Source organism: Melospiza georgiana, chromosome 9, assembly GCF_028018845.1.
Source record: "Melospiza georgiana isolate bMelGeo1 chromosome 9, bMelGeo1.pri, whole genome shotgun sequence".
Lineage (NCBI taxonomy): Eukaryota > Metazoa > Chordata > Aves > Passeriformes > Passerellidae > Melospiza > Melospiza georgiana.
Window position 1 is genome coordinate 8,153,096 of NC_080438.1, and position 24,446 is coordinate 8,177,541.

The following is a 24,446-nucleotide window of genomic DNA, read 5'->3' on the forward strand; positions in this document are numbered from 1 at the left end:
ACAGGATGATAAGAGGAATGACTCCATGCTGGAAGGACTCTGTTTAGAACAGCTGGGTAAGGCCTGCAGGGAGGGAAGGCTGAGGGGGAAGATGGGAGAACAACTCGCCCCAGGAACAGCATCCTGTGCCATGGGCAAAATTGCTGAAATAACCTTCAGCAGAGAAAGGAAGGGCGAGCAGCAGATGGGGATCACAAGATGAGGGCACATTTTATGATGTTTAAACTTCACTTAAACAACAGTGATCATCTGAGTATAATGAGCAGAATGAAATTTGTTCCTTTCAGCCAAGGCTCCTGCACTCCTTTTTTCTAAGTGAAGAGTCACACATGGCCTAAACTTACAGCTATAAAAAAGCAGGTGGTAACACTGCACTGTCCTAATTAAGTTCTAGGGTCATTAAATCCTTTCTGTTACCATGCACAGGGCTTGCTGCTTTGCCTCAGCCATTGCAAGGCCTTGCTATGTGCTGCTCATCTGAGTTCCTGCCTCAAACCTGAGCTCCTGCACCCATGGACTCTCTTCTCCAGCCTTCCCATGCACCTTCCTGCGGCTTTGGCAGCACCAAGTGAGCAATCTGTGATCATGCAGCGCCAGACTGGGATGGTTCTCAGCTCTCTTTCCCATCCCCTCACTTCTGAAAGGGCACATCGCACAGCTCACTCAGCAGCTGGGGTGCAGGGAATGCTCAGGATGTTGTCAAGGCTTATCTGGGAAGACAAGTGCTTAGATGATTAGCTAGTCTTTCCATAATCCTCAAATTCAGAGTTTAGTTTAAGCCCCAAATTCCTGGGGCTTAAAATTGCTTTCAATTAATTTTAATACCAGGCACATTGGGCCCTACAGCCAGCCCCACGGACACTCAGCAGATGCTCTCCTGAACTGACCAAAAACTCTGGCCAGCATTAATAACACAGTATGTGTTCTGAGAATATTTTTCAATATCTAAAGGTATTTATTTTCCTCTCAGCAGGACCCTCTTTCATTAAGAGTACAACTTCACAGTCAGTTTGGAATCATGGTTTGGGTTGGAAGGGACCTTAAAGCTCATTCTGTTCCATCCCCTGCCATGGGCAGGGACACCTTCCACTGTCCCAGACTGCTCCAAGCCCTGTCCAACCTGGCCTTGGACACTGCCAGGGGTGGAGCAGCCACAATTCATGGCCATTTGACTGAGGTCTGACACTAAACAAAGAAGACTGCAGAGGAGAAGCCATAGATGTATCAGGACTAAATCCTTCATTCCAAACATACAATAAGCTGGACTTCCCAAATGAATTTGGAAAGCAAATTCTGCAGCATAATTATCTTGCTGAAAGACAAAAGGAAGGATCTCTCAAAGTGTTGTTTAAAATTCTTTAACATCAAAGTATAGCTTTAAACACTGTAGAGTTACTATTTATCACAAAAACCAGAGAACAGTGAATAATTTCAAGACAAGAAAACTAATAAAATAACTAGTAATACGATTTAATTCTACATGCAGTACTCTGCTTCTTGTTATATCTGGTCTCAGCTATCAGCCTAGTGTAAAAGCCAGCCAAGAATTCTTCAAGCCCTGCCAGGGCTACAAACACTAGCCAGAAATATTTGTCGTATCACAGCTCAGTTTCCAAAAAGTAAGATGCTGGACTTTTACAGCCAGAAAAATACAAGGCGCAAAGGACAATAAAAAATGGACTTACTTAATATTGTTGGAATGCATCAGATCAAACGAATCCAAGTACTCTTAATCCTGTAGGACTGCAGCATGACAAATACACTTCATTTAGATACTCAGCCCCTGTGAGTCAAAGCAGTCTGGAAGATTCAGCCTCACAATTGCTGGATGTTACTCAATTAGCGTGAGGCAATGATTTCCAGCCCTCAGCAACCGAGGCAGCCTCCTCCTCTGGAGAGCCAGACAGCTTTACCTTGGATTAAAGTGATCGATTTTTCCACTGTGTGCACAGAACAGCATCGTCAGGCAATTTGAGTTCACTGGCCACGTTATTAATGGACTTTGCTAATTTTTTCAAAGCACTCATAAAATACAAAAAACACGGTGTCCTGTAATGAGGTGTAATTGCAGCAGCAGCTTCTGCAACACGTGTGTCTCCAAGGAGAATGTGTTGACACAGATGTGCCCTTAAGAAGTTTGGGCTTTATATTTCCTTACTGTCAGGTACAATATCTTCAGCCACAGGCAGTCCTTCTCATTTCAGCCAGCCCACCTGCTGCAGTGAGCCCTGCTCCCAGGAGAAAGACACCAACAGGAATGAGTGTCTCCCAAGGAGACCTCTTTGCTGTGTAACTCAGAACCCAGACATTCAGTAACACTAGTCAAGGTAAATCCCATGTACAAACCTAACAAATGAGGAAAACATTAGGAACCCTATTTCTTCATCTTGGATCAGGAAAAAATTAGGACCAAACCCAAATTCTGCATCTTGGCTCAGTCACAGGTGTGCAGATGCCCAGCCTCCAACCAGGAAAGCTGCTCTAATACCCTGTTTTCACCCCCTCTACTGTAAAGCAATGCTCAGCTGTCCAACTAGAATATTTACCTACTTAAAGTGAAAAAATGCCCTGAAAACTATCAATGACTGGAATCAGGAAAGTTCTTCAGATGAGTTCATGTGTAAATATATTAAAGGTACTGACTCTGGAAGAAATGTAAAGCAGGATATGTGCACTATTTTAAAGAGGATAAGAAAACCCTTCTCCAAGCTCATTCTGACATAATATAATGATGTCAAAAGTTCACTACTTACATGTCTGTGCTAATTGATCAGAGTGGCTGAATCTAAGCTGTGACTAATACCAAAGTGCAAAGCTGGCTGAGAAGAAGGTACTTTACAATGGAACATTGTTTAAATGGAGGAATACATCAAGGCAGATTTTGCTGGTATCTGTCCTGCAGCTGGATTTTCACTAGGAACTGGGATAATAATGAACTGGAGACTGCAACTGCTTTCCAAAACCCCAGAGAGCACCAAGCCAGGAAAGGCTCGGTTTTGCAGGACTCCAAGTTATCTTGGCAACTTGGAGAGATGTCCTGAAAAAGTCAGGCGATCATTCCAACAAGGGCCAAGTCCAAGGTAGTACACTGGCAGAAATAACCAATGGGATACAGTAACACATTGATATATCAATAATAAAATAACCAACATGGAAGCACTAGCTTTTGCAGTAGCTCTGCTGGACAGGATCTAGAAGCTTGCTGGACACCAGCCATCAGTATCCTGCTCTTGAAACCAAGCCAGGCTTCGTCCTGATGCCTCTAAAAGCTGGGATGGCTGCAGAATGAGTGACTTGGCTACAGCCACCAGGAAGGTGTCAAAGAGCAAGAATGACAATGGCTCCACATGAAGTGGAGAAAACACCCCATGAACCAGAGCTCCTCAGCCTCCAAGGTGACAGCAGTGACTCACAATGTTCTCCTGCTCTCCATAGCTACCACCACCCCAAGGACCAACAAATGGGTCAGCAACACGGGGATCTGGATGGCAAAGTGTTTAACTAATACTGTGGTGGCAGAACTCCAGCCCTTGCTCTGTATTCTTCACAATCCCAATATGCCTTCCCTCCTCTATCAATCCTATTCCTAGCTATCAATCCCATTTCATGCATTCTCGATCCTTTTCCTAGTCCACTCCCACAACTTTGTTCCTGACAACTTCTTTATTCATGTAAGGCAATGAGCTTGAAGCAAGAGCAGAATAATTATTTGGTATCTCCCACCCCAGAGTTAAGTTCCTCTAAACTCAATTAATCACGAAGAACCGCTGGCAGCTCCCTATTTGCCAGCAAGATACACCAAAGTAATAAGTGATTTCACATTCTGCTTTTGAAGGCAAGCTATTAAATTCACATACTGTATTACTTTAATCAAGAATAGTTAATTAAGCTGTTCCCCTGACATGAATTTTTATCATTCTGCACCAGCCATACATTACATTTTTACGACTCCGGCCGGGCCCATGATGCATGTTTGCAATCTGTCTTTCCAAATTAATCTGTCACCACTTGTAAACTCAAAGTGTATCCAATACATTTGGTCTCAAAGGTAACTGGGCCGAGTCTGGGGACACTGGGGACTGGAGGGTGAGTGATGCTGAAGCACCACTTCACAAAAGGGTTTCAATGAATTACAAGCCACCCACCACAACACAAAACACACTGTTAATATTTTAGTCTGTTTGCCTTGTTTTATTTCCTTAAGTGAACTCGGCTTCATGCTCCATGCTACCATTCATAAAATCAATTCAATAACTTATATGCTCATAGTAATCATCAGCATCCATAATGCAGGAGTCATAAGTGCAGGCCATAAAGCAAGGGAGATCTGGAGTGTCAGGTTATTAAAAACATTAACATATGATATGAATCTAAGTCTAAATTTATTACAAGCAAAAACCCCTCAACAACTTTCTGTTCCCGGAGCTTAAGGACAGGCTAATAACACAATGTTTTTCTAGAAAAACAGACTTCAAACACAGCAGCCAAGGAGCCAGATATGGATCTCTTATCTTTTAAAAGTACTCACAGAAGTAGAATAGCAAAAAGAAAAAAAAAATGACATCACTATTTAGTTATGTGACTTAATCTTAAGAAAACGGGTTTATGAAGTAAAAAAGTGAACAAAATGAAAACTTGGACAAGTTTTTCAAATATTAACTGGGAATACTCTGTTATTATGCTGTGAGAATCAGCTGGAATTTACCCCCAGGAAAACAAGGAACATAGAAAAGATGTGTCATACCGTCTAGCCTTTTGTGAATCTATGCCATCAAGTAAAGTCAAGCCTTCCATAATCCCATCCAACCACTTTTATTTAGGTTTTCTAAAAGACATACTGACAAGGTTGATGTGAACTGGGTCTTTTCACACCTGACAATTTTACATATTTTTTTAAGGCAATACAACCAAAGGAGGCAGTTTAACATGGGACTACTGGATCTCCAGCTCCATCAAGAACCCACTGAGCTGGCCCTGGCAAAGTCCTTTGTCTATGGAGACAAAGAACAAGCACATCCGGGCACTTAGGTCACTTATCTTTTAATGAAGATAGAAAAAAACTACTACATTTTGTTTATTTTAGTAAGAAATAAAGTAGAGCCAGAAAAACAGTTACCAAAACCCAAGCAGGCCCACAAGGAATATGCAAGTCTACTCCACAAGCCCTTGAATTGGCTCTTGGCCCTTCTATGTATTTTTCCCATTTAAGAGATTTGTTTAGATAAACTCACAAATATGGGTATTTACATAGCATGACAGAATGGTGTATTTAGAGATTTTAAGTACAGGAACATTCTTTTAGGCCCATCATAAAACGAAAGCATGCCAAACTTTAACTAAAGAAACGTGTTCTAACACCGAGAAACTTTTATAATTAATCCTTGCCTTAAATCATCTCAGAGAGAGTTATGAGTGTAATTACCGTCAGTTGAGACACTGCTCATGTTACTGAAATGGCTGAAAGCAGACCCTGGCTAACAGACAATCTGAATCCCTCCCATCCCATGACCAATTTACAGCTAAGCCCTGACTCACTGCATTAAGTCCGAAAATATTTCTCGGCATTAGCGACAGCTCATTGCGGGAGGAACAACAGACACAGGCGTGGGGGGGGAAAAATCCCCTCCAAACTCCATTGCTTCACAGAAGGGATGAAGATAATACATTGCTAAAACAGCCTTTTTTGATGTTGTGATTTTTTTTTTTTTAAGATCACCAGGGCTATTCTTAGAGAAGTTCCATGGTGTGCAGGTTGCAGCGAGCAATGGCTTGGCCGGTGGCCAGCCCTGGCTGGGTTTGCTGCGAGGCTGAGCGATGCCTTAGCTCGGGGAGAGATTTCTGCTTGCTTTCCTAATGAAGAAGAGGAAAAGAGGATGCAGAGAACTCCATACACAAGCAGCTAAGAACGAGCTGTACTCTGGAAAGATGTGCCACCGTCTCCGTGCTGTCACCCAAGGCCTGTTTCGGGGCTGAATGTTTTCCCCAGGAAGGAAATGAGTGTAAACACTTCAGAGGCAGCGTTCCCATACAGATGTTATTCTTTGGAAAAGCTGGGCAGGATGCAGTGGCCTAGAGAGCCAGGAGATCTCCAGCAGCAACAAATCCCACAAATATACAAGCTGCTAAACTTGTGAATGCAGCCAAGCCCGTACAAAAAAAAGTAAGGTACGTTTTGACCTTGACTCACTCTTAGACACTGCGAAGCAACTTGAAGCTGGTTATTGCAGAGCCCCAGCAGTCAGCTGAGATGGCTGAGATTTCCTGTGCCTAGCTCAGGTGACTGCTTGTCTAAGGAAATGAGCTCTCCAACTCTACAAAGAACTTGCTGATGCCAGAGAAGTTGCTGACACCCCTGGATCCCTGGAAGTGCCCAAGGCCAGCTTAGACAGGGCTTGGAGCAAACTGGGATAGCAGGAGGTGTCCCTGCCCATGGCAGGGGGCGGGACTATACAACCTTTCCCACCCAAACCAGTCTGTGATTCCATGATTCCATGAAAAGGAAAGGGCAATGTGGCAAACCCACAGCATTTCAGCAGAAGTGCCACACTACCAGCATTGCTCCAACCAAAACATCCTCTGTGTTCCACCACACCTGAAAGCCAAATCTGCCCCTCCTCTCTCCCACAGCAGCTTTGTTTCTTTGAAAGGCTAAGGGAGAGGAGAAAACCAAGGGAAAATGGCAGCCTGATGGCACTCCCTTCCAAACTGCCCCTCCACATCATGGAGCCATCCAAATATCCACAGAATCACAGAGTTTGGGTTGGAAGACACCTTAAAATCCACCTCATTCCACACCCCTCCATGGGTAGGGACACCTTCCACTATACAGGGTGCTCCAATTCCCATCCAACGTTGCCTTGGACACTTCCAGGGATCCAGGGGCAGCCACAGCTGTTCTGGGCACCCTGTGCCAGGAAGAATTTCTTCCAACTATCCAATCCAACTCTGCCCTCTGGCAGTTTAAGGCTATTCCCCCTCAGCTGTGTCACTCCAGACCCTAGTGCCAGTGCCTCTCTCTTGTAGGCCCATACTGGGAGAAGAGGACAGCACAACACCCTTGTGGCACAGAACTTTCCCCTCACCAGGCTGTGCCTTTGTTTTTAGCGTCCTTGGCTTTGGAAACTCCCCCCAGGCTCACTGCCCTGGAAGTACAAGGGTTTTGGAATAAAAGAACTCGTTTGGATGAAATTCTGGGGAAGAACTGGTAATATGGTAATATGCAGGCCCATTCTTGCTGTGTTTGCAGGCACAGCAGCTGCTTCTGGTTCCCAACACTTGCCTTCAGGTGCTGCTGCAATACAAACTACATTTAAATACATACAAACACACACACACACAATTATAATATGATTACCTTGTTAAGAAGCACTGGCTTTGTGTTCCCATGCAGAGATTATCTGTTGGCTTAATGTTTTTTTTTTTTTTTTAAGCTGCCTGTCTTTGATGGTATCCCATGGAAAGATTATATATTAGATAAAGCAGCACATGGTCCACACAGACCAAATGTGGAACATGAAAGCAGAGCACCCAGAGCTCTGTTTGAGCTCCAACACTGCTTCTTCCAGGAGCAAGGAACAAACAATTTAAAGCAAAAAAAAAAAAAGGATTTTCTTCTCAGTGAGAATAAACATGAAGCTCCATATTAACTTAGGCCAGTATTACTTTGATATCTGTATTAATCACTCCTTTCTATCAGAAATTATTCATGAATTATTCAAGAGATTTTTTAACATACCTACATGTAATTCCAAACTCTGTATGCACAAGAGTCTGAATTATCTTCTCAGCTTTTTCAGAATACTGAAGTACTTGCCTTTACTGGCATCAACTTATTTCCATAGAGATTTTCTTTCCATCCCTGACTTTTTCTTACTTAAAAAAAATCCTGAACTCTTGAATGTTATATTCTTACATTGTTTCCCCTCCTCCCCGTCCAATTTCTTACTCTTTTTTCCATCAGCTGAAATTCAGAAATCCCTTCCAAAACACATTTGAGTCCCCCAGCTGCCTGCAGAGCAGCTGGTCTTGGCTATCCACAAAATCAAAGGGAAACAACCAAAGTCCAAGAGCTCAATTATAGTGAGAAACAGACGAGGCTGAGCTCCTTCTAGCCCTGGTGCAGGAATACACAGTGCAGAAGGATGGACACACTCACTCTTTTATTCCTGGAGGTGGCTGAAGCACTTCTAGTTCAGCTGGAGGCAGCTCAGATCCTTTTTCCTGGGGGACTGCACACCCATCCTGCTTTAATCCACCATCAGGGATAAATTCCCCCTCCTGGGTCACCCACCAGCTCCCTGAGGGCCATGCCATGGCTGCAGCCCTGCCAGGCCGTGGTGAGGCTGCTTGCCCTTCCCAGAGCTCCCAGAACACATCCCATGTTTACACCAGCTCCTGGGGAAACCTGGACCTGCCAACCCTGTCACCCTGAGCACACAGCAATTAAGGCTAAAGAGCTTTAGGACCTGTTAATGCAGCTAATGAGCTTCCCCAGCAGCTCTCTTTCCCTTTCTCTAGAGAAGACACCAGTAAATCAAGATCTTTCCTGCTGATGTGCGCCCTCACATCCCAAAAACCTGGGTAGCCTATCCCCTGCATTTCCCTGGGAGAATTAAGAAGTCCACTCAAAAATGTTCACCACGGTTTCAAGTAATTTTGAGCAAAACACCATTTTCTCCACTACAAATGTGAAACATTTCCCACCTTTGCTCACATCTAGCGGCAAAGCACAACCAAAACATGGAACAAGCAAACACAAAACTCCAGCCTGCAGTGGTGGGAATGTTCCTGCTCAAGGATGATGTGAGCATAAAATTGCATAATAGATGGAAAGTTAACCAAAGCAGTGACTACCGAAACTGAGAGATCACAAAGGCTGTAGGGATAAACACCTAATGAAGCACCTAGGGATGAATTTGTTGTTATCTCCATGCTCTACTACAGTCTGGAATTAGCACCTCACCAGACATGGAAATCCCAGACCCTACATTTCCACCACAACCACTTTGACTCTAGGAGTCCCTGAAAAGCAAGTGTGAGCAGACCACATGATATCTGTAATTAAAGGTGAACAGATGAAAGGCTGAGTTACTTTGCCACTATCACAAGGAGGTCAGGAGATCCCAGCTCACCACTGGCCAGGAGTGCTCCACACTCAGCCTCTCAGGCCACAGCAGCTGCCTGCAGTTACAGCTTTAGTCTCTATCAGTGACTTCTGATGATTTCAGGTATTTCTGCACAATCCATTCTGCCTGTATCTCGCCTTATGCTCTGTTCCCAAACAGCAGAGTTAATAATTAACACCTACTAGGCAATTGCTACTAGGCAATTGCTGAATAGCAAGTACCAAAACAGAGGATACAGAGAGCTTCTTTATCCTCTTGCTGACAGCTTGCAAAATCCTACAGTTCATCTTTCTTAAAGCTTCAGTTCTGCAAATGTAGGAGATGCTCATGTTCTTTAAAAAAAAATAAGAAGAATAAAAATGAATCTGAAGGTTCCTGGAACTCATAATCATGGAAGAAACTCTTAAGAACTTGACACCTTGCCATGACTGCTGACTGTTTCACCAACAGCCCTGTGTCCATCCTACTCAAAAGCAGAAGCTTTCCCAGAGAGAGGGGGGGAAATCCCAGGCATAAACTCACCTGTTAAAATGATACAGGCATGGAAACAACACAAGCTGTATGGAAAATGACCTGCTTCCACAAGTGGCAGTGGGAATGTCTCTGCAGGTTTTGCAAGAATCCTTTCCACCAACAATGTGGCCTGGTCCTGAACCATGTTCCTGAGAGCTGCCCATCACTGATGGATTTTCTCCACCATGAAGCCCACAATTACATGTTGCTCCTGGACACTGTTATTTTAGCACACTTTGAAAGAAATAGAATGACATGTTTTTAAGCTTTCTACTTTAAATCACATTCATCAAGAACTTGAAAATCCTATCATTCTACCTCTCCACAGGGCACTGTGCAGATTTATTCAAGAAAGGGGGAAGAAGGAAACAAGGTCTGGTCTGAAGCAATGCACCTGGAGCTCAACGACTTTTTTATGATCTTCTGACTTGCTAAAAATATTTATTAATGATGTTCATTTATCTTCTAAATTTTCAAAATTAAATACTGGAGGAAAAAATGAATACTTCCTCATCAGAACCATTTTAATGGAATCCAGAAGAAGAATATTAATACCCAGTGCAATCGTTTACTTTGATGTCTCTATAATATGTAGTGACCCGTAAGTGGAATGAGCTAAAACTGTCATAAATTCATTATGAGAAACCATTCTTTGAAGAATATCAATGCAAATTTGAAATGAAATGAGCAATATGGAAATGAGCTAATTGCACAGCGTTTAAAATAACTGGCTCCAGTAGCAATGTCCTTTCTGTGCACTTCTATTTCAGCTGCAAAAAACACTGGAGAGGCTGGGTTATGAAAATTGAAATGCTGTAATTACTTAGCACTGATAGTGATAGGGCAGCATTCATTTAGGATCTCAGGCTCTGGGGAAAAAAAGAAATCCAAAGGATGATTCTGTAATTCTCATTTCTCTGAGAAAGGGAACCTCAGATGGCATGCAGTGTGAAACGTGCCAACTCAGGCCCCGTCAACAAAGACTGGAGGAAAATACTGTATATTCCCAGGGAGTTTTTTAGATATCAGCTAATGAAAGTAGAATGCCAAATTTCTCTTAGTATCCTACAAACGTCTGGCTTGGAAGGGACCTTAAAGCTCATCCCAGTCCCACCCTCTGCCATGGGCAGGGACACTTTCCACTATCACCAGTTGCCCCAAGCCCTGTCCAACCTGGCCTTGGACACTCAGGGATGGGGTATGAGACATCAAGAACTACAGAGGTGTTTTCCTCCCTGGGTCTGGAATGCACCTTTCCCCAGTGGGGCCCAGCCCTGCTTTGCCCTCTGTGTCCCAGCACTGCTCAGAGCAGCTCTGCCTGGAGGAATCCCCACTTTTGCCCCTGCAGGTGCCGGGGCAGGGGTGCCCACCCACCTCCTCTATCCCAGGGTGAACCCTGCACCTCGGGCAGAAGGAGCTTGGTATCACACCCCTCCCTCCTGCACCTCCTTACTTTTGAATTTTAATCCCTGGCTTCCCTTTGCTCACTGATTTTGGAGCTGCATTTTTGCAGCAGCGGCTTTTGTTTTGTGGTTTGTTTCTTTGGGTGGAGGGAGGAGAGTCCAGATGTGGAGCAGCTCCATGCTGGGCTCTGAGGAACCTGTGGGACCTGTTCCCACAGAGCTGCCCCGGGCCCTGGGCTTTGGCTGACACAGCACCTGGGCAAAGTGGATGCCTGTCCCTGTGGGAAACCGTGCTGGGGAGCAGGCTGGCTCTGGAGCCCTCCATTCCTGCTCTCTCCAACTCCCAGCAGCACAGGAGCTGCATGGATGAACATCACAGGGACCTCTGCACATTATCCCACCCCCAGGCACATCTGCTGATGCTCACTTTGTCCTTTCAGCACTCCTATGCCCCAGGACCCAAAGAAAAAGGGTGTTTCCATTGCTTTTTTCCCTCCCACAACGACCCAAGCTGCATTTTGCTGTGGTTTTTTGTGGGTTTCACCCTGCCTGGACTCCAACACAAGAACCAACAACATCTCCAAGATTTTCATTAGCTGAGCCTATATACATATACCTATATATATATATATATATATAGATATAGATATAGATATATACACACACACACACACATATATATATACACACACACACACATTTAGGCTACATCTATAAGTACTGGCATTCCATACCTCAAGAGGCTCCAAGAGAGAATTTGGACAAGGAGCGACAGGACAAGGGGAAATGGCTTCAAACTCAGAGAGGGCAGGGTTAGGTGAGTTACTGAGCAGAGGCTTCTCTCTGTGAGGGTGGGGAGGCCCTGGCACAGTTACCCCTGGATCCCTGGAAGTGCCCAAGGCCAGCTTGGATGGGGCCTGGAGCAACCTGGGACACTGCAAAGGGTCCCTGGCAATGGCAGGGGGTGGCACTGGATGAGCTTTAAGCTCCTTCCAACCTAAACCAACCTGGGATTCTGTGATCTGAAAGCAGACAGGAAAATAAGGGGGGCAAGATACAGAGAAATTAATAGCCTCTCATATATATATAAGATACATTTCTAGATATCCATCCTTTAGAGAGGATAATGAACTAACAGGATGAAGTTTTCCCAACACTTGAACTGGAGCTGACCCTGTGCTGGTGGAACAGGGCTCCTGTCACCAGCAGCAAGGAAAGCAAATGAGGGGCCAGCACAGGATTTAACACACCCAAACTCTTCAGGATGGACAAAACCCAGGAAAACCTCTTTTTTCTAAGGGCTTGAAGGCTCGCAGGCATTTTTGGTTTCTTTCCCCTTATAAGCAGAGCATGAGCAAGCTCTATCCTGAAATGGTGTGTTCTGAAACACTGCCATGGCACAGTGGTTTGAAATAAATAATTAGGACATTAGGGAGAGAAACTCTCACACTGGAATATGCATTAGTATGTGCTAACTTCAGTTTTTAAAAAGCTCTTCACCAATGTGCTGCACCAGTGCTGAAATAAAAATGCAGTTACGCATTTACAAGACTGCAATTCAAAGCTTACCTAGCAATAATAAGCAGCACTGGCTTTAAGTATTTCAAAGTACCAAATTAATTCTATTTCCATGCTTAAATTTGCCCTTGTGGTATTTTACATTTGTAGAAAGGAAAACACCACAAATACCCCCAATAAACTCAGTGGTGGCTACTCTATTTCTTTTAGCTGGCTTATTTCTTTTTTATTTAGTTTTTTTAGCACCTAGATTGGGCAGGTTGGAAATAGAATAAAAATGTATTTTCCTAAACTGATGTGGAATTCAACATACACCAATCTTGGCACTGCACATCAAAAATATTTATGATTGATGCATCTATAACATGCATTTTACATCTTGAGTGTAATATATATATTTAAATAGGGGTCTTCCCTTTCACATATTACATTTGATACGGTTATTAAGGTGTTTCATTCTGCATTTTCTGCCAGGCTTTTAATTTCACACACTTCATCTATCAGATATTACTGCCTACTTTATACAAATCACTACAGAAAATGATAACTGGTGTTGAATACAGAATCAGGGAGGCAGGGGGTTTGCAATTACAAGTAATATGGAGCTGGGTGATAAATGGAGAACAGCAGCTGGGCTGAGAAGCTCAAGAGAGACAAAAATCACATTTGCAGGTAAGTGGAGTGGAAATTTGTGGAAATTGGGTAAAACAAAAAGCAAAACATTGTTATTAAAGGTGGAGTGAGAGGTAGCAAGAGCAACAGAGAGGCAATTTTCTCCCAGCTCCAGCAGGAATTCATCTCAAGCTCCAACATGCAATTTCACCACTGAACTCCAGGATGAAACACAGGATTATATCTAATTGTTTTAGGGGTTTGGATAACAAAGCATAAAAATCCCAGTAAGTGGCCTTTTGTGCCAGTACAGCCCAGAAAATGATGAATAAAAGTTATAAAAACATCCAAAACCTGAACTACAATAAGTATCAAGATAACTAACCAACAGAACAGAAATGCAGCTTTAGGGATTTGGTATTTTCAGGGATATCTGTACTATGACAGCCCAGTTCAGAGGAAAATTGATCCAGCTCCTGATGTTTGCCAAAGCAATGCTAAGCTGCAGGAACGCCACACACCTTCTCATTTTACCTCTTCTGGCAGTAATATTTTACAATGGATAGCCAGGAGTGCTGTGTGAGTATGGAAATGAGGACAACTAAATCTGCCCTATGATGAGTATTAAAAAGGCTGTTATGTAATTGTACTCTGTGCATTTAACATGATGGTGTAAGAGCTAAACAGTCCCCTCCAAACAAAAAGTTAAAAGGTCTTTATAAATATGCTATTTATTTTGGTCATACCTGCTTGTAAAATATTAATATTGCCTGAGTTTTGGCATTTTAGCTTTCACAGTGACAAATCCACCCTCAGCTTTAGGGCCAAAAAAATCCCATCCAGATTTGCTGAGTGGCAAAGCTCCCTTTATTTTGGAGAAGGCTTAGCATAAAACCTTCCCCCACGAAGACGGAGAAATGCAGGAGAGGTTTTGTAGAGCCCCTGTGTAGTCCTGGGGAGCTGAAGTTGAGTTTTAACACAAGCTGGAGTTCACCACCACATGTGGCACCCTGGCACCAAGCTGGGCATGGAGACAAAGCCCAGCATCCCAACAAACCATCCCATGCAGGACTTCTGCTTCTGAACTGTCAAATAACCATCTTAGCAGCTCATTGACCTCCAGGAATAATAAATAGCACTGCACACACATTACCTTCCATGCATCATCTCACATGAAAATTAGCACAGCTCCCATGTTTTCTTACATGTGGGTAAAAAAAAAAAAAATTATAAATGCACAAAGCAACGCTTGTGATTTAAAAAACATGCATAATATGTAGTACAAATTACTTCCGTCTTCAACCTATCTGCTAATTCTTCACTGTTCTGACTCCAAACATCCCTGGTTTAGCTGAGCAGCCACCAAAGCTCGTGGTGCAGTGACAGCATCCAGTGCAGCCCCAGTTCTGCAGTGCCTGATCCTGCTATATCCCATTCCCACTCTGCAGGCTGGGATGTGGATGGGACGTGGGACTGCCAGTTCAAGTGCAATGACTCTGGCTTTGTTTTAAAGGCGGAGATGCTCTGGAAGGTGTCAGAGTTACCTCTGGCTTTGTTTTGAAGGTGGAGGTGCTCTGGGAGGTGTCAGAGGTACCTGGAATGAAACCAGGAGCAGTGAGATCCCAGTGGCAGGTGGAGAACTGGAGAAACAACCTGACTAAAGAAGCGAATCAGGCCTATGGATACAAAGGAGCAGCAGGAAAACAAGCTTAGTTTATATTTTCTTGTTTTTTTCTCCCCTTGTCAAAAGCCTACATTTTAATCCAAAGGGGCCTTTGATTCCAGCAGAAAATATCTTCTCATGAAGCATCTTGTGTTTCCCCTGGCAGACAGCCCCAGCAGAGCCATTCCTGCTGGCACTGTGTTTTGGGAGCATTTCTGCTCCACTGTGCCAGACCTGCCCAAGTGTGGAGCCTGCTTAAGCCTCAGGTTGAAGCTGAGAACGTGGTGATTCACTGACAGAGCCTCAGCTCTCCCACAGATACCCACACTGGTATCAGCCCTTCTCTGGCTCTTCCTCAAGCAGAATCAAAGCTGGGAGTCTGGCCTCAGCACCCAGTGTGGAATGACAGCCTCCCTGATGACTGCCATGCCCTCCCATTCTCTTCATCTGCTCATGTGACCTTCTTTCCCCCGACTCAGAAATGCTGCAGCACCAAAGGCAGAGATGGCAGCACATCAAAGAGTCTAAGATACAAGGGAAGCAGGTTTATTTTCACTTGAGCTGAGATTTTTTTTTTTAAGCAAGACTTCAAAATACCTTAAAAAAGTAACAGAGATGATAATGGGATCGAAAAATTCCATGGCATCTGAATAACACAATTCAAGCATCAGAATCAGGGGATAAGATAACCCACCCAGAGCAGTTCCCAGACACTGAGGTTACACATCTCATCTGGGCTGTGTTCCTGAAGGGAATGTGAATTTGCAGCCCCATGACAATAAAGAAATTTGGGTTAAGAAACAAGAGGAGGGAAAAGGGCCAGTCGATTCTCCCACCACCTTTTCTTGTTCCTAAAATTTCAGTTGCCTGGAAATGGCTGATGAGAAGATGGGATTATGTAAGTGCTTGCCAACTTCTCACACACTAAGGAAATTAAAGCCTCAGTGATGGGTAGCTTAACCCATCCTCTAAGCAGTGAGCTAAAACATGTTTACTAAGGAGAACTCCAATAGTGAAACCCCTTTAAAAAAAACCAGAAGTGATGAGGACTTGACAATTCCCAGGATTAAAAAGCTGCATATATTACAGACAAGGTAATCTCCTTAGAGTAAGAAGAGGAAAAGGAAAATAAAGCCTTTCTGGTGGGAAAGACAGTTTTTGTTTTAAGGCATATCCATCCTGTCTGGCTGAAGACTTTCTTGTGTTATTGCTCTTTTTTTTTCTCCTGATAAAAAAACATGACAGAAGACCTACACCAGCCTTCCAAATCCTTACTGTTACATTTCCCAACAAACTCACTGCTCCCATCAAGCCTGACCCACCAATAACAAAATACAAAGCACTGAGCTCTTCCTACATTCAATCAGGTGAACACTTGAGTGCTACAAGACAGCTAGCACCAATCAAAGTGCAAAATAGCTCGAGCTAGTTTTGAGTGGACATTCAGCAAGTGTGTCACCCCAGCAGACCTGAGCTTTCCTGAGCCCTTCCCTGCTGTCATTGCACTGACATGGGCCCTTCTGCAAATATTCTCATTTAACTACAGCTGAAGGCCAGTGTAAAATCTAACACACAACCAGAGTATATCCAGAGCTGGAAGGGACTCACAGGGATCACTGACTCCAACTCCCAGCCCTGCAAAGGACTCTCCAACAATCTGCTAAAAACCTCTAAATCCTGCTCCAAGCTGAAGTTGCACCACCCATTGGAGCACCAGCTATGCAAAACTGCAGGTAGCAAATGGCTGATCTGGAGGTTGAAGAAGAAATCATCTTGCCTGCAACTCAGTCACAGGACAGGGCAGCAAAATAAACTCCATTTGCTAGAGGAATGCACCTGTAGTTGTGTAATGTATGTGTGTCTAGGAGAGGAAATATAAAGTAGCCAAGTTGCTGGAGCTCCTATTTTCATCAAAAGTAAAAAATCCCAAACAGTGGCATTTTCTACAGCTGCCCAATAATAGCAAAAGGCAAATCCTCAGCCGGTGATAATGGTGATGGTTCCACTGGAATCTGCTGCTGCTGTTTCCCCTCTGGACCTGCAGATGGAGGGGGGAAAACCCAACCATTCTATGTGAATAAAAGCTGCACTGAATGAGTGGAACCAGATGGGAAAACTTGCACCCAGCTACAAGAACTGTGAGATGTCTTTGAAAACTTCGACTGGTCAAAGCCCCAGTCAGCCAACAACAAAACCAACAGTCCTCCAGCTTTGGAAGAGAAGCAATAACTTCTCAGAAATGCCAGAAGTGACTCAACCGTGATTTTTAAGCTGCTTCAACAGCATCTTAGTTATTTCAAGTAGTCCTAAGAGTTTGCCTGTGATTGCCTTCCCTTAATGGAACTACGAGCTGGCAAAGTGCTCAAATCGGGGCAAAAGAAACACACATGATTTTTGTGACTGCTGTGTTATGAATATATTGTTTTTTTCTGTTCCAAATTGCCTTCCCTGGGAATTTTAAAATACAGAAAACCAGCAAGTATCTACATAAGTAGGTCATTTTCTTAATGGCAGAGAAGTGCTGTTTTACTCCAGCTCGTTTGTTACACAGACACACATATTTCCAAATAAAGAGTATTTTCAGATCTGCAAGGAAGGGGAGTGACTTAAAATCATGGAGGCACTCACTCCAAGATCAGGTAGAGTCTAATTCAGAAAGACAAGCAGGAAAAAGTTGCATTTTGCACCTTCCATGCGAGCTTTGCAGGGAGCTGTGACATTTTGGAGAAAATCCTCTTGCCGCGCACAAGCCGGAGCTGGAGGGTGCTGCATACTCCATTACAAAAGCAGAGCCACGTTAGTTCATTAGAGAAGTGATAAGTTCAATCCTTACCAAGTTTTCTTGGTTCCTGGCTGCTATTTTCTGATCATCTTCTCCCCCATTTTTCATGTATTTGACCTCTTCCACTGGTTTGATCCTATACTCATCTGAGCACCAAGAAAAAAAAAAAGAAAAAAAAAATTGAACCAGTGTAGTTCAGCAGCTGGGATAAAAACCAAACTAAAACCAAAACAACTGACTAGAATAGACCCTAGTTAAGCAAAGCAACTAAAAATTACATGTATATCTTTTCAAAGGCTTACATGTAACTAATACAAAGGAAGTTTCTCCTGCCTAAAGCTTCAATAAGAATTTCAGTGGCTCTCTGGTCTAGTACAGCCACGGCACCAGGAAACAGGGATGTTCGGTGTGTAGTCTCTCCCAAACCCCTAGTTTTCTGTTTAATATGGTCAATACATACAAGTTCTTTGCTCCTGCACCCTCCCTGGATATTCACTCTCAGTGGACCAACAAGCCATGGACAGTGGCTACTCAAGAGAAGGCTGCTCACGGGCATTCCCTGCACAGCAAAGCTGATGAAGGATACTGAAAATGTAGGTTAAAAGCTGGAAAAAAGCCAACCCACACCATAACCATTTTGTCCTTTTTTTAAATTCTGTTTTTCCTACTGACACAATGCACAGTCATAGAGTGATTTCTGGAGAAAAGGCCCCATGCTGACCATCTTCCTCTTCCCACTTCCCCCATCAACCACCATTTTCCCTGCACACAAATGTTACCCAGACAGAAATTCAGTCGGAAAATAAGTAAGAAAAGTAAGATTCTTGGTTCATCCTTAATATTTATCAGCTTTTCAAGTACTAGAATTCCCAGTTCTAATGCCAGTATGGAAATGTTACCTAACATACAGGTGCTATACCACAGTAAACCCAAAGCTCCAACAAGGGATTTTTTTCCCTTGGTAGGACAAGATGGGATTTCAGGAAGAATGATTCTTCCCTGCAGCCTGTGAATCCACTTCTCGCAGGACCAACACTGCCCTTGCTCAGTCGCTTTTTGCTCTGCTTATCTTTGCAGCACGTGAGTCTATTGGAAAAAACACCCAGTTGTGCATTCACCCTCCTCCATCCAGGAAAAACAATGCAGAAGAGAAACTCCATCCCACAAAGGTGGAAAATATTAATACAAAGTGAAATGAGACACAGTTCACTTGGAATAAAGGGCAAAACCATGGCAAATTAGAAGACACTGCACAAACTTCCCTCTTTTTCTTTGGGTTTTCAAGCAATTTCTCTCACTTATACTAAGGGAAAAACAAAGCACAAATAGATTTTTCTGGGTTACTATACTGTTAAAAAAGAATCAATATTATTTAGACAAAGTTGTTTTCAAGAAACTGTTAACCACGAGCCTAGAAGTTAAATAAGCCTTGCTTTGAAAAGTAAGGCTGAGTTTAAAAATAAACTTGTTTCAAAAAACAATCTTGGTTTTGCATTTGGTCTAGTCCACATCTATACATTTTCTTTATTACAGAGTTCAAAGAAACTGAATCTATGAAATAGAAGCATCTGAGACACAGAATCTCAAATCAGATGGAAGAATTTAAGACAATATTATCAGATTGGTAAATGTGAACAACTCTGAGGGTTTTTTTACTTTTATTCTTTTTTCCCAGTGTAATTCAGCTAGTCTGGAGATGACAATTCATAAGCCCAAAAAGGCTGAACGCAATAAAACCTAAGAATTGGAAATAGTTGATTGACTGCAATTATCTAACTTACATTTTCCTCCCTGCCTCAGTGCTCTGTGTTGTGATTAGCAATAAAACCCACACGCAGAAAAAGCATCAAACTCCCACAGAGGCACACAGGGATCTGAATGGGGAAACAGATGAGCAAGAGAAAGCAGCACAAAGGACATTTCCCAACCCACAGCCAGTCCAGGGGCACTGGAGGAGAGAGGAAGTTCAGCCCAGCCTTGTGGAAAACGAGGAAGGTATGGAGGGGCTGATGTTCCATGACAAAAATAACCCTGAAATGTGTCTGCTGCTTATTCCAAGAGATTAATTGTGATTAAACACACATCCAGGCAGCAGCTGATCCTGTGGGGATGGTGCTTCCTTGGACACATCATCCCTTGGAGCAAGTCAAGCAGGGCACCAAGGAATCCCTGACTGATAGCCAGGATAATCAGACTGACATGTGAAATTCTGATACACCTGCACAGGACAGAGTCTCCCTAGAGATCAAAAATTTTAAATTCACAATAGATATGGGCACAGATCCTTCAAATGCTGCATCATTTGCCATATGCACAAAGTAGCTCTGAACTGATGGCAGAAAATCTTGCAGAGATTTCTTATGGTATTTCCAGAGCTATTTCCAACAGTGTTAGTAAACTTCAATACTTTCCTGATGATACAATAAGTATTCAATTATCTCTGGCACAGCTGGTGTTACTGTCCCCTCCATACTACCAACTGCAGAAGTGCAGACAACTGGATAATTTACACCAAAGGTATGCAGCAGTAAGAAAGCTTTGAAAAATAAACCAGTAATTTTTCATAACATTTTCTGGGCAAGTGGAATTCACCACAGCAAACAGCAAGTCTTACTCTGGAGAAATCCAACTTCTCCTCAGGAGAATGGCTTCACACTGCCAGAGGGCAGGGATAGATGGGATATTGGAAAGGAATTGTTCCCTGTGAGGGTGGGCAGGCCCTGGCACAGGGTGCCCAGAGAAGCTGTGGCTGCCCTTGGATCCCTGGCAGTGTCCAAGGCCAGGCTGGGCAGGGCTTGGAGCAACCTGGGCCAGTGGAAGGTGTCTCTGCCCATGGCAGGGGTGGCACTGGATGGGCTCCAAGATCCCTGCCAATCCAAACCATTCTGTGATTCTGTGGATACAGATAAAAACAAAAATCAGAAAGCCCCTGCAGATGGTGGTAGAATCAGCCTAGTAATACAAAGTGTCTTACAAAATTAATATAAATGTCCTGGCTCTAATAGATGGTGTGTGTTTGAGCAGAAGAAATCTCTGTTTGTATCTCAAAAAGCAATACAGCTTTGACACAATCTAAAGCTGAGGATCTGCCTTAAAGGCCAAGAGATTATCTGCTGGGATGAGACCCACTGGGGAAGGGGTTGAGGGGTGGGCACTCAGCCCCCAGTGCCTCAAGGAGGGATGAACAGCCCAGAGCTCCAGGCAGCTCCAGCAATCCAAGGGCTCTCTGCACACACCCTGGTGAGACCAAAAGGCAAATGCAGCACTGGCCTGTGGAAAGGCAGGGATCAACTTCATTTTGGTTAATAACTGAGCCATAACAACTGTTTTATCAGCTACACACAGAAGTGAAGGGAGCAGATCAGAGATTTGTTACGTTTGAAGCAACATCATTACTCATAAGCTCTCCTAGTTCCCTATCACAGGCAAAATCCCTTCCTTAAAACAAGGAGCACTGATATTATGCAATGGAAATATTTAGCATTGAGTAGTCTCTTGCTGGAGGGAGGTATGAATAAATATGATTCCACTTTGCAAGGGAAAAGAACAGCTGAGTAATTATACAGAATTATACAGCTAGGGAGGACACTGCTTGCTGGTGTACCAGAGTCTTATTCACAGGTAAGACAACACCCTTTATTTCAAATATATTAAATACAGGAATTAAAATAAAATAATTCTATTCAGAAGATGGGTCTTGCACTGCACTATATTGTTTTCAATGATATATAGACTTCTTTTGACTAGGTGAAGACAAAATTTGTGTTCTATAGATCATTTACACATAAGGCAAGGTGTTCAGAAGCTACAGATTCTGAGCTATTTGAGAGCTTGTTCTTGTTCTAAATCTACTGTCAGGATGAAAGCTCTGCAAGTGCAAAAGGGATGTTTACACAACACGCAGACCTGGAAACAGATCATGAGGTGTATGGTCATTAATAGTTTGAGGTGAATATGAAAATTACATTAAAGACAGGTTGGATGAATGGGCCCTTAATGGCTTTCCTGTAGGTATGTGCAAAAAACTGCTAACCTGGTTTTGTTGAGTAAGTTAAGAGTGACCTGGAGTTGAAGAAGTAAAGGATGATAAAAACCATCTTCTAAGTTTTAACTTCTGATTTCTACTGAAGCAAACACAGCATTTTCAGGTATTTTGATGTGAGTGATCAGAAACAAATCCAGAGAAATCCTGAAATGTTGACTGAGATCCAGCAGGATCTCATTAAGTCTGCCAGCTAACAAGACCTTTAAAGCTGTAAGACATTCAGGATCAAGAAAATCTGTACTCTATGTGTATTTACCTTGGTCTTTTCCCTAAATACAGTTTTATACCAAAAAGAAAAGTGAAACATGTTCATGCTTCTTTCTTGCATAGAACTAAAAAATCAAGTAGTGAATATGATAAAAAAAAAATAAGGACACTATCACTCAGAATGTGATATATCATGCATCCTTATGCTCCTTTTCAGGAGTAAAAACAAAATCAAGTCCTCTCTCTTCCATTGTGTGGTGTATTACATAAAATGAGAAAATTTCCAATAACTCATATGGGGGAGGAATGGCTTTACAGGACTGTCACAGCAAATCCTGAGTTGAAGAGAAGCAACTCAATTAAATCAAAAGAAAAACAACATAAATGAACCACAAAAGACAGAAATACTGCAAGCACAACACCCACCACAAAATCACAGGATATAAACCAGAAAGCAGAAATGCTTCTAGCTCCAAACTGTGGAAAGGCACAGGGAGGAAGAATTTTGAAGTTGAATATGCTGCAAAAATTCTCAGCAGGCAAATCTTATGAATGAAGATCTCCATCTGGAAACAGATAATTCCACTCAAACATGTCACCCAGTTGCCATGGCAATGTGACAAAGAAAAACAGCACTCATTAATAACAATTTCAGTGATAAATGAGCATATCAACTTAGAATATTGAAACAATTACTGCGTGGGGGGCACAAAACTGTGGTGGTTCCTATGAGAAAAATGTCTTCAGCCCTTCCAGACACAGCTGTGCCTTTACCACAGGAATATGGGCAACGACATCAATTCCAGCTCAGTTTAAAGGAAAGAGCAACACCAGAAAAAAGCATAACTTTGTCAAATACATCTAGAGTCACTGTGACTTTCAGAGAAATACTTGGTTAAACAGCAAGCCTTTAAAAAAGTAAATGAATAGAATGCTGATTTACACTGATTCCCATTTCAGACATCTAAGGGCAAACAGATTTGGTTCCACTGTCATCAAGAGGGACGATGGGTGAGCCTATTCTCTATTTTTAGCAAGGTATCAAGTATCAGGCAGGAGGTGAGTGGTACTTCAGTGATACCACCAAAAGGGAAGTTTCTAAACACACCTTCATCTATCTTCCTGTGCCACATATTTTTCTGCAGTTTCTCTTGCCTTTCTATCACACGACATGCCAGGATTTATCCTCCATCCCTGCTAAACCACAGGTCTCCTCTGTAAAATAGGAGCTTTCTGTCTAACAAATTCCTCTGCACTGCACTTGGTTCTGCCAGGTGCAGAAAGTGCTCCTACTGCTCTGAATGCCACAGATCAAAGCTCCACGTGCTCCCCTCTCCCAAAGGCTTGAAAGCTCAAGGCTATATTTAGATAAAGGACTGAATCGCTTTCTCTAAAAATATTTGTTAAGAACTGTAAGAGATTTTGATGCAATTTAACTGAAACATGGAGCAGCAGGTGAGCCACTTAGATGCTGAGCACAGAACATGCCAAACATCCCAGAATGGTTTGGGTGGGAAGGGACCTTAGAAATCATCCAATTCCACTCCCTGCCATGGGCAGGGACACCTTCCACTGTTCCAGGTTGCTCCAAGCCCCATCCAAACCCAGCCTTGGACACTGCCAGGGATCCAGGAGCAGCCACAGCTTCTCTGGGCACCCTGTGCCAGGGCCTCTCCACCCTCTCAGGGAACAATTCCTGCCTAATATCCCATCTAATCCTGGCCTCTGGCAGTGAGAAGCCATTCCCCCTTGTCCTGTCACTCCACCCTTTGTAAACAGTCACTCCATCTTTTTTGTCATCTCTCTACAGGCACTGCAAGGCCACTGGAAGGCCTGAAGCTTCTCTTCTCCAGGCTGAACAATCCAATTCTCCCAGCCCTCCCTCACAGCAAAGCTGCTCCATCCCTCTGATCATACTGATGGCCTCCCCTGGACTGGCTCCAAGAGCTCCCTGTGCTGGGATGCTGGAGCTGGATGAGCTCTCCTGGAGCCCATCCCAGTGCCGCTGGGAAGGAGGAACACTCCGAGATCCACAGCTGCACTGGGAGGACACCAGCAGTGGTGGGCCCAGCTCTAGAGAGAGCCAGGCTACACATCAGGGGAAAAAACAAAATCACAGAGCACCAGGACAGTCAAGGAGCAGAATGAGATGGCCTGGGTGGCTGCAGCTTCCAGCACCTGAGTCATCAGCCTTGAGTGCCACAGGCTCATGTGCATCTGGTCTGGAGGACTGGAAGGGTGAGAGGAGTTACTCAGGTTATTCCAACCCTGTTATGTATCTGGGTATCAACTGCCTGGATCCCAAAAATCCCCAAAAAAGTCAACAGTCAGAGAAAGTAGTTCAGAAAAAACCCTGCAAATTAATATTTCTGGGACTAATTATTAAGAAATTGAGAATATCTAAGTTATCTTCTTAGGTACTGCTTCAAGCACTCGCAGAAAGCAGCAGCTCTATGGTTCATTTGAGTCTAAAGGGTTAAAGCATTTGCTCAGCTGTGGGGGTGGGTTTCTGATCCACTTGGATGTGGGCTGGGAGTGAAATTTCATTGGAGATCAACCAGTATTGGGTGAGCAGCCT

The 24,446-nt window shown here is 43.4% G+C and overlaps 1 protein-coding gene across 1 annotated transcript in view; it reads right to left on the reverse strand.

Moving 5' to 3' along the window:
- The window catches only part of C9H1orf21 (chromosome 9 C1orf21 homolog), a 101,839-nt gene that overhangs the window by 23,238 nt on the left and 54,155 nt on the right, over positions 1–24,446 (reverse strand). The window contains exon 3 of the mRNA XM_058030628.1: positions 17,668–17,762. Within this exon, the coding sequence (XP_057886611.1) occupies positions 17,668–17,762 (95 nt within the window). The remainder of the gene's footprint in view (positions 1–17,667; positions 17,763–24,446) is intronic.